Source organism: Mytilus galloprovincialis, chromosome 7 (genome assembly GCF_965363235.1).
Source record: "Mytilus galloprovincialis chromosome 7, xbMytGall1.hap1.1, whole genome shotgun sequence".
In the NCBI taxonomy this organism is placed as follows: domain Eukaryota; kingdom Metazoa; phylum Mollusca; class Bivalvia; order Mytilida; family Mytilidae; genus Mytilus; species Mytilus galloprovincialis.
In genome coordinates this window covers 45565315-45579305 of record NC_134844.1, presented here as the reverse complement: position 1 = coordinate 45579305, position 13991 = coordinate 45565315, and the positions used below count along the sequence as shown (strand labels likewise).

At 32.2% G+C, this 13991-nt stretch overlaps 1 protein-coding gene across 1 annotated transcript; it reads left to right on the top strand.

The window, feature by feature from the left end:
• Positions 1 to 8156: 8156 nt before the first annotated feature.
• On the top strand, positions 8157 to 12806 carry LOC143083103 (uncharacterized). The gene is made up of 2 exons (XM_076259336.1): positions 8157 to 8268; positions 9671 to 12806. The coding sequence occupies exon 2, from the start codon at positions 9680 to 9682 to the stop codon at positions 10868 to 10870; it is 1191 nt and encodes a 396-aa protein (XP_076115451.1). The 5' UTR covers positions 8157 to 8268; positions 9671 to 9679; the 3' UTR covers positions 10871 to 12806.
• The last annotated feature ends 1185 nt before the right edge of the window (positions 12807 to 13991 follow it).

The window sequence follows — 13991 nt, the reverse complement described above, 5'->3', positions numbered from 1 at the left end:
TTTTCTTTCTCAATTTTAATGTTGAAATGATATCGTGTCTATATCGTTTACATTGTTTAAACTCTTATATATGGTTTACATTGTTGACATTGTTATCATCGCGATGTATACAATGTTGAAACGGTATTTGGTGTACATGGTTTACATATTGATATATTTTTGTTGTCTTAAAGAAACATATAAATGCAAATTGTATACATGTAAAAGAACGAAAAATAAATATGTTTATACTACAAAAACAAGATTTTGACACTATATTGTAATCATTTACATGCATACAATGTGAACGGTGTAAACACATATGTTTTGACTGGGTTTACAACATTTATCTGATGTTGACGATGTGACCGATGTTGACAGAAAGGTATAGACTCCAGATATACAATATAAACACAATGTTGACACAATATTGTCAACATCGCGAGATATACGATGTAAACATAAAGGTGTAGACTGTATATATACAATATAAACACTATATTGACACCATATTATCAACATCGCGATGTATACGATGTGAACGATGTAAACAGCAAGGTATAGACTCTAAATATACAATATAAACACGATGTTGACACGATATTGTCAACATCGCGATGTATACGATGTGAACGATGTAAACAGAAAGGTATAGACTATATATATACAATATTAACACGATGTTTACACGATTTCGTCAACATCGCGATGTATCCGATATGAACAATGTAAACAGAAAGGTATAGACTGTATATATATATATACAATATAAAGACGATGTTGACACGATATTGTCAATATCGCGATATATACGATGTGAACGATGTAAACATAAAGGTATCGACTGTATATATACAATATAAACACGATGTAAAGAAGATATTAATAGGATACAATGTAAACACAATAACTTCACTATAAAGTTGACATTGCGATGTTGACAATATCGACAAAACATCGTGCACTGGACATAGTTCACTGTTTTTTACACGAGTAATAGTTTCATCAATTCACAATAATTAAAAGACTAGTTAACAATGAGTTCTAAAACTTTGATTAAAAAAAGATTGACAAACTTCAAAAAGGAGCCTCCTTATAAGAGGCAAACAATGATATCTGCATTTACGTTCTGTTATAATTTCAAATCATTCCTAAATTGATGGTAGTTGTATTGACCTTAGCCTATATTTATGATAATTCACTTCATATTCGCTTATTTTGAAGCTTGAAAAGGTTACCTATTCCAGCTGCATGTCATATCACCATGTTTATAGGTAGTGCACCCTAGAGCTAATTGAACGCCGAAATATACATATTTTTGTCGGTTTATATGGTACAAATAGTTTTCCATATTTCTAGTAAAATCGAACAACACAAAAATAACTGCATCTGAGAATATGCAAATACCCCTAACAATTTACCAGATTATATATACCAAATGATATGGTTTTGCGTTGTGTTGATATTTGAAGTTCACATTGCTATTCAGAAAAAAAGCTATTAAGAGTAATAGACGTTTATCAAATATATTTAATCATGTTAATATTATAAACAAGATATTAGGAAATTCTGTAGTTCTCATTTCCTAAGAGTAAGTACAAAAGGTATTTTTGTAGATATTGACAATGGAAAGACTCAAAGCAAGTTTTAGACGGAATTTAACTTGAAATTAAAGCTTACTTGAGGCTGAAAAGCATCTAATGTTTTTTTCTTTTTCTTTTCTCAAACAGTCAGTTATGACCAAACTTTTGCATTTAATATTTTTCCAAAGACAGTCTTATTTTGAAAGCAAATGAAGTGAATAATTCAATCTGTACAATATTGTAATTGTTCATACTTCTTAGTACATAGATATGCAAATGGCCTATAAGAATATCCACACGACAACCATCCTAGCTTGTCATTATTTTTCAAAAAATATTAAGTCCCCTAATGGAGCAGTTACAGTTATTTTAGCATTTTTGCTACTAATTAAATCATTAAACGTGATATAATCTTGTGTAAAACCTGTCATGTTGAAATTATGGTTATTGTACTCAACAGTTACTGTATGCCTTGACATTAGTTCACAGAGTTTGCACATCTTCCAAACTGAACACATTTTAAATGATTGAAGTTTATTTACAACCATTTTGCATACGTGTTTTGATTAGGTAACAATTTGTTGCAAAAAAGGTACTCAACAGATTTAGATATTATTTACCCCGAAGGTATCATATCAGATCAACCAATGACATATGAATTCTTAAATATAATAGATTTTACAAATAAAAGCGTTTTTCCTTTGTTTTGTTAATTAAAGGTACATCACTTGTAACGTAAACAGGTACCACACTGGCACTTCCGAATGACACGGGCTGACTCCAAAATTTGATTTTTTTTAAAATCTTTTTGATTACAGTTTTTCTTTTTTGTTGTAGAATAAAATAAAAAGAAGATATCAAAAACATTAACATCAAAATAAAACAATATAGCATAATCTCTTTCAAAATGAAGGTATTTTGTAATCGATTTGGCATGTATTAACTGAATCCCTACTTATAGCTACTTGTAGATTAAATGCGAATCCAGCATAATCAGAGGGTAAAACGGGTTGTTTTTATCCACGTTTAAAAAAAAATTAATTTGTATTTGACGTTTACTCGCGCTAGTTAAGCAGTTGAACGGCAAACGATTTAATGGCTTCTAAGTTCAAGACATTGGTCACGTGATAAAAGGTCAGAGTTTACGATTTTTTTTGTAAACGTGCATGCCTCGTGGTTTTTGGACTCGTATCGTCTTATTTGTACTCGTACATTAATAAAAACCAAAGTGTTCAATTCTAGATTGAATAAGCTTTCTTATTTTATATAATTATAATAAAAAAGTATTGTTAAAATGTTATAAATTCACGAGCGAAGTGAAACTTTTTTTCTGAAAATTTGCGTAGGTCCACGGAAAATCCTTAATAAATCCTTAAATAGGTTTGGTAACGTGTTGAGAGGTATAAAATATGAAGTAAAACCATTTTTTGCTCCTAATATTACAATATCAGATCACAAAAACCCCGGATACGCAATTCTGTCAGATTATTCGTGGCGAAGCGGAGATCAAAGGGAGATAACTCGGTACGCGCATCGTAGGAAATTGCAAGTTCACAATAGTAAATATGAGTAAAATTAATGATTGCAGATCTATTTCGACGAGTTCTTGAATACCGTTCAATATTCCATGTTCCTCTACTGTTGTTACATTAACATAGTCATGGAAGTTCAAGTTCTTACAGGTTTTTGAACACTTCCAAAGAAGACACTTACCAACATTTTATATCAGACTGACTCTCTGAAACTTGAATATATTGTATATATTCTCAAACACCCTTTTAGTAGATACAAGGATACAAGATGGGTTTATCAGTCATTTGTCAGAAGAACCTGTGTAACAATAGAAGCAGAAGATTACATTTAAACAAAAATATGGGGGAAAAAAGGAAATACATGTATATAGTCTTCAAAATTGTGACCATTACCATAGATTGAAAATAAAATCAATCTGAAGTAGCCAGAAGTACATACAATTTTTGTTTTATTATAGCTGCTTTAAGATACAGTTGCAGATCTCAGGGAGTCTGATGATTGGAACCTCCTCTTTTTATGGAAGATTAATGCATTTGAATGGGATCATGCATATAGTTGGAACCCTCCTTTTTATCCTTGGTTGAGAATACCACCACTTATGTTTAAAATTTTCTGGATTCACCCTGAGATAAGAAACTACATAAGTTGTATAAGTTCTGTTGCTTGCCTTAATCAAGAGAAACAATCTGAACATTCAAAGAACCAGAAAGGGATTTAAAACATAATAATCAACACAAAGATCACTGAACAAAAGCTGTATTGTAATCTGATATATCCTGCAGTTATCATAAATCCTGTTATATGTATAAATATTTGAAGTTTTGCTTTATATTTTTTCTTCTTTCTTATATTTGAATTCAAAAGTCCTGCAACCAACTGTTAAGTGCTTGATAATGATCGATAATCAATTATTGATTGGATAATAACATCAGCTGACCAGTAAATAAAATTTGAAAATCCTTAGTTGAAATAAAATAGTGGTATTATGTCATTAGATATACTGAATCAACTTCAAATTTAATCCAAATTCACATTTACCTGCACTAAAATGCATAGTCAATTGGACTACAAAAACCTGAGACTACTTCAATGTATAACATAGAGATTGTGGTCACCTCCCATGTTATAGTAGTCTCAAACAAAAACAAAACTGACTTCACTTAAATACAGTATGTTCAGAATTTTTTTGACAAAGGACAAAGTTCAAAAAGAAATTTATTATTCTGATATCAGAAATAATCTCATAGTATCAAAGCAGAATGTCAGTTCTTTTAATTGAGATAACCAGTTTAATCACATTATTTACTTTTATAAAAAAAAATGATATTATCTGGATTTACAATCATTGACTAAGCTTGTCATCAACTCACTTACTTTACAAATGCTTTTAAAAGTTAACCTGTCAGTACTAAAATAAATAATTGTGGTATAAGACAAGATATTTTATTCAAATTAAAGGGCATATGAAGAGCAAAGTAATGTACATGTATTACAATGATTTATATATGTGTATATATAATGGATCAATGATGTTGATATAAATCAGATAAGTATGGAGATAACCAACTCCATTCTTAGATTTCAAACCACAGCTAGTTCAGAGCCACACATATATTTGAAAAGGCATATAATAATTATATCTTCAATTAACAGGCAAATATTCCCAAATGCCCAATTAAAACATTATCTGTACTCTCTATATATATTGATAACTTTCTGAGTTCAAACCATTTATTTTAAATTGCAACACAGTCACTTTTCAATGCCTCTAGGTTTTCTTGAATTAAAAGCCAATTAGATTTGTCACTTGTGCTTAACTTTTCACAACTTTTTTTTTAACTTATTATTATATTATAATTAAATTCTTTTCTTAAAAACTTATAAAGGGGAAACTGACATGTATGGTATAGTTGCCAATGACATAACAGCCTGGAAACTTATCACCAGAGTCCAAGTCTCTGTTAGCAGTGACAGTTAAATTACAAGTCACTTGACATACATCAACAATTAATACATTCCATTGTTTTAAGGCAAATGAGGAAAATAAGAGTAACAATAGCTTTTGCCTTACTACATGCACAAGAGAATATTAGAAATTATAATATAAATTAGAAAATATCAGAGGCAAAAAAGACAGGACTTAGCCACTGGACTTTTAGTAAAGTACTCTTACTAACCCTTAGAGGAGCTGCTGTATACTAGAAAAAATTATATTGATGATTTGACCCCATCAATCAGCATTTTAGCATTACATTATTGTCAATTGCTATCTGCTCTATTTGTTCCAACCTGTCATGAGAGTCAAAATGTATTCCTAGGGTGGGAATTAAACCCATGTACGTTAATTTACTTTATTGTTCTTTGTGTACACAAAATGTACATGTCCATGAAATATATCAAATGCAAAAAATGCTGTAATGTATCATTACACCCTCATTAGTTAAGGACCAAGTAAAAGAAGTCCCTGCACCTACCTAGACGTATTTCTTGGGTAAGATTTATTATATAACTATTGAAAGTATAACACCATAAAGGTTATTGGTAAGTATATAGTAACATCAACGTGCAATTCAAGTAAACAAACTGTCAAACATAAACAATCTACCACGTGTTTGTCTGCTGTGCTTGAAAACGACCCATCAGGCTTATTTACACGAATTTTTGCTCAAGCAGACAGTTAAATATGTCCGTTTACGTTATGGGGTCTGTTAAGAATGTATTTGCTGTTATAAATTGTGTATGCATGGAAATATAAGGAAGATAACATTGATTTTTACCGTAACTTTTGAATACACAACATTCCCAAGGTATCCCCACAAAACACATGGATACTTTGTAACGACGGCTGGTAACGTGTAGCCACTTTCTAACGGCAAATGCCATTGGATGATCTTCAAAGATCAATAATAAAATTGCTAATAAATAATTGGATACGAAATTCTGTCAGATTATAAATAGGTGAAAAAATGTAAACATTGAAATCCGCCATCTTGACGTAGGAAACAAACTAATTTTCAGTCTTGGATTAAAGGACATTGCGCACATTGCCAGCGTATCATGCATAAACAGTCATCTGCAAATATATCTTTCAATTTGTGTTTTACACTTACTTTTCTATGTTTTAGTTAATTTAATGTTTTAATTTACTACAGAATGGGACATCGTTCTCAAAGATGCCGTAGAAAAAATTATAGGTGGCGCTGTTTGTGGGCGTAAACATTTTACATACGGGTTCTTTTTTTGTCGACAAATTGAACTCTATCTGTCAGATTCAGACGTTTGCCTTCCAACTGAAGTGCCTTGTTCAACGTGTTCTGTCTGTTCTATTCTTATTTCCTGATTTTCATATTTGCATGCTGACATTTTTCAAATAAAAACCAAAATGGAAATTCATGTTTTTTTTTAAACTTGATATTCTTTTTCCAATTGTGGAGATTTTAGTCTACGGAATGCATTGTTTACCATATAAAAATCTGAAAAGATTGTTATATACTTTGTTTGAAAAAAAACGCAACCCATTTATATATCTATCATAAACGCATATACAAAATTGGAAACATCAATTAAAACAGAGAGTTTATATGAACAGGAAGAAAAGGATTCACTCACAGAAGGTTTACGTCAAAGTTTTACTTTTTCGTAAATAATTAGCGAAATTATGTCTAACTTCGTTATCATCCTCTACTAGAAAAACGGTTATTTTTTTTTTTATTCCTTTTATAACCTATAGTACAAGTTCAATGTATGTAACAAATCTTATATCATTTATCCTTACCTAATGATAACGATATATAGTTACGCTGGTATGAAGTTTTTGAAAATCTTCCAATAAAAAGAATAAATTGGCGCCGGTTATGATAAGAATTAGGTTAATTATGAATCAATCCATATAAAAGGAATTTGAAAAGTAGGTCGATTATTAATGACGTCATTCTTTCATAACTAAATTTATTTTGTACAACGTAGACAACCAATTATTAAAAAGAGAGACTTATTGTATTAATTTCCTTCTGTTGATTAATTCCATTGCTTAACATTGTATTACAAATTTTATCTGTAAATTAGTCTCGACTTTAATAATGATAAAATTTTAGCTTGACAATGAAAAGGATAAACATAGACGTTATTACTGAGACGTTCCATTGTGCTAAAGATTTGATAAAATTGTTAAAGAAACGGGATTAGAAATATATATTTAATCTACGCCTGCTTGCAATCGAATAACGGATATTCTGTGGCAATTCAGAAATGATTTTAAAATATTAATCAATTGTAATTAAGGGCGATGCAAATATAGGTTAAATGGTCATCTATTTCTTGGATAGCCACACTCGCTTCCCTAAAAGATAATAATGCTAAATTAAAATAATAGTAGTATTCTAATATAACCAAAAGAGGTGCATGTTCATTGTTGAACAGTTAAACAATATCAGTTATAAATTGGGTAAAACGTCATAAAACCCTTGAACTCACAGGTTTATGTTTTGAGTCTTTTTAAATTGCCGGTATGTTGCTTACATGTAATAGAATAACTTTTTTCAACAGAATTATTATTGAATGGAGGATTTTTTTCAGAACCTTCTTGTAAAACTTAATAGTGTTATGCATGTTATGTTAAATTTAGTAAGTTTTGAAAAAAAAGAAACGATATTGAATAGTTTAAGACATAATTTGCAACCAAGGTAACATAAAAAACAAACCAACATAATATAACATCCTAAGATAACCAATTTTATTTGCTAATTAAGAAGCGGAATAAAATAATTTAAGACAGCAGGGAAGATTAACTTTGTAGTTTTATAGCTTTAACTGATAAAAAGAATGAGAACTTTATATTGTAAATTTTACGATGTCTCTGATGTGACCTTGGGGTCAGATTTGTATAACATTGCTATTTGATTTATTGTCTAAATTGTGTATCACTTTTTCACGTGTAGAAAACCATGTGAGTGGATTCCTTACTTCTTATTGGTCAATGATCTTGCGGGGTCAACACAAGTTTACGTGCCATGTGTGCACTTCCTTTTATCATTAACTTTCGCCTTGATAACTTGTGATTCTAAAACATTGCGTGAAATTTAAATCAATATTGTGTATAATTTGAACTTATCTGTGTAAAATTCAAATTTTTCTGGAAGTTCCAGCCTGGATTGATTTGTTTCAGCAATTTGAGGTAAAGGCGAACCATATTTTTGTGTATTTAAATTATAATTTGAGTTGTTAAATTAAATTAACTTCACTTTTTGCTACATTATGGACAAACGTGCAGTTGTTTTTGGCCATTCTTTCATTCGTCGGTTAAATGATTTTGTTTTATGCAATAAACATAATGGCTGGTCAAATTTGTCTCTTGATGAAAGAGATATTTTAGTAAACTTATTTGGTTCCGGTGGCGGCACTGTACGTCAAGGGCCAAAATGTATGTTTCAACCATGCTTATTAAAAGTTATAGCTGATGATAAACCCGATGTTGTATTTTTGCAAGTTGGGGGTAATGATATTAAGCATGATAGTGTTGACCCAAAGCTATTAGCTCGAGATATAACTTCATTTGCAGAGTTCATCATTGATGGTTATGATGTAAAACATGTTATTGTCGGTCAACTTTTTCACCGTTTTAATGCGAATCGGCCATATAATTACAACGAAATTGTTAATGAAGTAAATACACATGTAAAATTGATCATAAAGAATATAGACAAATTATCGTTTTGGCACCATAGAGGCATGTGGTCTGATTCTGAATCACTGATAGCAAATGACGGTGTGCATTTAAATAAAAAAGGCACTTTAAAGTTTGCAAAAAGTATCAGATCCGCCTTAGGCATCTGTATGAGACGTGGTCTATTTTAATGTATGCATAATTATGTTACTCATTACTTTGTATTTACGGTATGAAAATTGTTTTTTTTTAATATGTCGCAACCCAAAACTTATTTTATTTCATTTATTGATTATCATTTTCTAATATTTTATTTTTCAAACCTAATTTCCTTGCTTACTTGGGTAAGGTTACCGTTTTTTAATTGGTGCAGAGGTCGTGGTTGCTTGTACTTATGACCTCTGTCTATTTGTTTTTGCAAATAAACCAATTTTCCTTACTAGCTTGGTGTAAGGTGGATGATATTTTAACTGGTGCGGAGGGCGTGGTTGCTTGTACTTATGCCCTCTGTGTATTTGCTTCGTCAAATATGTGTTAATGTAGTGTTTTATTTGATTTTCTATGCTTCGTCATGAAACTCATGCTACTTCAGTTATTATTGTCACGGTGATATTGGTTTGGAACATAATAATCTTTGCATTGTAACCTGTATCATAGGTTATAATTGCCATGTATTATATTTTATACATGTAGGTTTTTTTTTTTTTAGATATTTGATGATATTTAATTCATGTTGTCAATTTATTATGTTTGCTAATACGTTGATACATGTAGTTTTGGGTTGCACTGGAATTTAAATCTAAATTTCAATTTTCATACCATTATTAATGCATTATTAAAACAAATTTAAAATTATGTTTTTGGATACATTCAGCGGTTTGTTACAATTTCTTTTTCTTTTTCTTTTCTCTAGTACTTAAGTATGCCTAGAGCAAAACAACCAAAGAGGAGAGCAGCTTCGGTTATATCCCCCAGTTCGGTAACTGTGCCAGATCCAGTAGTCATACCTGAGAAGAGAAAACGGACACAAAAAAGGTCACCAACAGTATTAAATATCACAGAAAGTAACATTTCCGATGCAGGACAATCTTCCACAAGTCCTCCTGAAAAAATGCCTACGGCAGACGAAATTGCTTTGGCTTTACTTAACCGTATGCGAAATGAACCATCATCTCAAGAACCAACATCTCAACATCAGCCGTCACTAGCTGAGTTAGTTAATCCAACAGCACAGCAAACTCAAGCAAGTACCTCTACAATGAGAAACCCAAGCTTAGTTATTCCACCAATGCCTTGTTCTTCATCAACCGTAATGAACACTGTTGTACATCCAGTTAACACCAGCTTGCTTCAAGACAACACTTCGATGCCTCTACCATTGAACTATAATTTAGACTCACAGAGGGAAGGTACTACTCCTATAACATTTAGCTCTGTAAATTTAATCAAGAACTCATTGCCTTTAGCATATCATGTAAATGAAAAAAATAGAAACATTATTTTCAATAATGAATATGTAGATTTTGCTGCCTTACTGCCACAAACTCAATCCACTGAAGAAATTCATGTAATTGCCACTGGTGTCAAACTTATGACAACTTCCAATTCAAACCCAAAAGCAATTTCAAGCATGCACCAGTGGAATAACGCCTTTGATATATTTTTATCAATTTATCTTACTAAGTATCCGCACATGATGTTAGATCTGATAAAATATGGAAATAATATGAGAAAACTTGGTTATGAGAGTGGCATTCAGGCAGTAAAACTTTATGATGAAGAATTTAGAAAGCTGAGAGTAGTTCATAGGTTAGATTGGGTCATTTTGCACGATGAATTATATTGTTTGGCTACGGCTATAAAACATTCAGGCAATTATCAGCAACATTCTCAGTCGACTGGTTCAAAAAACAGCAGGTCGCCCTTTCTCGGTAAAACCCAACAGAAACAAGGTAAATACCCAATCGGTTTCTGTTGGAGATACTGCGACACTGGTATGTGTGGAAGCAAAGCGTGCAAACTCAAACACCAATGTGTTCACTGTGGACAAAAACATGCTTCAGACATCTGTAATAAACGACCAACAGGTGGTAAACCTTCCAACTCCAGTTAAACTGGTTATGCTTAGTGAATACTTAGAGCTTTATGATCCGGAACTAAGAGAATTTTTGATTAATGGATTTACCAAGGGCTTTAAGTTAGGTGCTAATGGTGAAAACATTTCATTTCTGACTTGTAAAAATCATCAAAGTGCGCTGGATAAACCTGAAATTGTGACGGAAAAAATAGAAAAGGAAATTAAGAAAGGGCGGTACAGAGGTTCTTTTAATTCGCCGCCCTTGCCTAATTTTATTTGTTCCCCATTGGGTCTCGTACCGAAAAAAGAAGAAGGTCAATACCGTGTTATACATGATTTGTCATTTCCTAAAGGAAATTCTGTCAATTCGTCAATCCCTGCTGAATATACTTCGGTATCTTATGAAAATATTGAAAATGTCATTCATTTAGTTCAAAGTCAAGGTCATAAAGCCCTGATGGCACGTGCGGACGTTGAAAATGCATTTCGTTTATTGCCCATAAATCCAGAAGATTACCATTTTTTAGGCTTTACATGGAATGGTAAATTCTACTATGATACTTGTCTCCCCATGGGCCTTTCTTCATCGTGTCAGCTATTTGAAAAGTTTTCAACTGCCCTTCATTGGATATTAACCAGTTCATTCGGTATTTCTAACGTTTCCCATCTTCTAGATGATTTTGTCTTTGTTAGTAAAGCAAGTAGTAAAGCTTGTGACTATGCACTGCATTCCTTTTTGAAGTTATGTAAAACGATTGGAGTGCCAATCAAGCATGAAAAAACCCGATTTCCTACCACGGTTTTAACCATTTATGGCATCGAAATTGATTCTAATGAAATGATAGCCAGGTTGCCTTCTGATAAAATCGAGAAAATATATGATATGCTAGTTTCCGTCAAACGACGGCGAAGTGTGACTCTAAGAGATTTGCAATCTTTAATTGGCTTATTAAATTTTGCATGCAGTGTTATCATACCGGGTCGAGCTTTTTTGCGAAGATTAATAAATCTCACTTTAGGTCACACTAATCCTCAATTCCGTATCACCTTAAATGCAGAAGCAAGAGCGGATCTGAGGGCTTGGTTCGAGTTTATAGAACATTTTAATGGGAAATTATGCTTTCTATTCGATAACTGGGTGTCCTCTGATACTTTAAGACTGTATTCCGATGCCGCAGGAGTGCATGGAGGCTTTGCAGCTGTATTTGGTAATGACTGGTTCACAGGTAGTTGGCCTCCTGAAATTGAACCTGAACATATAACCGTTAAGGAACTTTTTCCTATTGTGCTAGCTGTCGAAATATGGGGCAAATGTTTAGAAAATCGTAAGGTTTTGTTTTTCACTGACAATTCTGCAGTAGTTGAAATTATCAATAAAACTTCTTCGAAGGTCAGCGTCATTATGAGACTTGTAAGACGTTTAGTCCTAGCATCTTTAAAGCATAATATATACTTCCGAGCTAAGCATATCCCAGGAAATCATAATGTCGTTTGTGATCTCCTCTCTCGTTTTTCTTTCCAGAAAGTGCGCCTGATTGCTCCATGGTTGTCTCCAAAACAGACAATAGTTCCAGTGCAATTTTTAAATCTGTAGTTGCTAAGTTGTTTACAGCATCTTTATCAGATGCTACACACAAATCTTACTCTAGAATGATAAATAGTTATTTACAATTTTGTGAGACGTATTATGCTGAATGCAGACCATTTCCATCTTCCCACATACTCCTATCTCATTTTATTGCTAATTTATTCTTACGAAATTATAGTCCATCAACTATCGCCACCCATTTATCGGCTTTGAGTTTTGTGCACAAATCAAATAGCTGGCCTGATCCAACAGATATGTTTGTTATTCATAAAATTCTGAAAGGTGTACAGAATTTGAAAGGCAAGAATGACCCTAGACTACCTATAACTAAGGACATCTTGATCAAATTAATTGACTCTTTGCCGTGTGTAATTGTTAATGTAGACAACCAATTAGCCCTAAAGGCTATGTTTCTGCTTGCTTTTTATGCCTTTTTACGAGTAGGTGAGATATCGACCAAAGGCGGCTCCGATACAAAGCAGGTGCTTCAGGTTGGCGACATATCATTTGATCGTGAAATATAATTTATCTTATAGAGGAAAGCATTTTTATTTGTGTTTATAATGGGACACAATGTGTGAATGATAGAGCAGGTGTCATGTTAAACCTTATACTTGATGTTATTCCTCATTTTAGTTTCTTTTTGTGTTTAGCTTCATGCGTTTGTTTTCTTTTTGTCTTCAGTATTGCTTTTTTCTGCAGAGCAAAGTCATACAAAGATATGAATAAAATGATATCAAAATAAAAATATATTACCGAATCTTTTTCAAAATTAATTGTTATGTAATTGATTTGGCTTATCAGTCGTATTAACGCAAGTCCTAGTTATACAAATTGAAGTATCGAAGAAACGAAATGCAAATACTGCGTAATCAGAGTGTGGAAAGGGTTGTTTTCGTCCAACGTGAATGTCGTTTTATGTTTAACGTTCAACATGTTTTTGACATTTGTGTTTGATGTACGATGGTGCCAACACGTGCTCAACGTTGAATTCTTCTACTTTAATCTGACGTGCATCGTGATTCACAAATGCTTGTTTTCGTGCTCTGTATTTTCATATAAAATCTTAACCATTCACTGTGGGTCGTCAAGAAGTAAATTGAAAATTTGTCTTTTATAAAGTGCTTTTTATTCTCTTCGGTGTCAGTTTTGGGGCTTTAGTGTCTGCGGAATACTGGTGATTTATTTAAAAAAAGTGAAGCAGATTGTTATATATTTTTGAAAAGATCCAATTTACATCATAAACGCATATACAAAATTGAATATATCAATTAAAACAGAGAGTTTATATGAACAGGAAGACAGCAAATCAGTCACAGGAGGTTCACATCAAAGTATGTATTTTCCGTCCAATTTTCATAACAGTGATTGCGTCCTGTTCAACGTAATGCTAGTGATATGTTTACGTCGGTATGAATGTTAAATCATCCAGTTAAAAGAAGAAACTGACGCTTGTTATGATAAAAATCTGGTCAGTTATTATTTAATCTATAGACAAGAATTTGAAAAGTAGGTCGTTTATTGAAGACTTCATTCTATAACGTAGAACGTATAACGTAGATAACCAAT

Bases quoted from the DNA above. Each gene is read 5' to 3' on its own strand.
- LOC143083103 (XM_076259336.1), top strand. From the start codon at position 9,680: ATGCCTAGAGCAAAACAACCAAAGAGGAGAGCAGCTTCGGTTATATCC.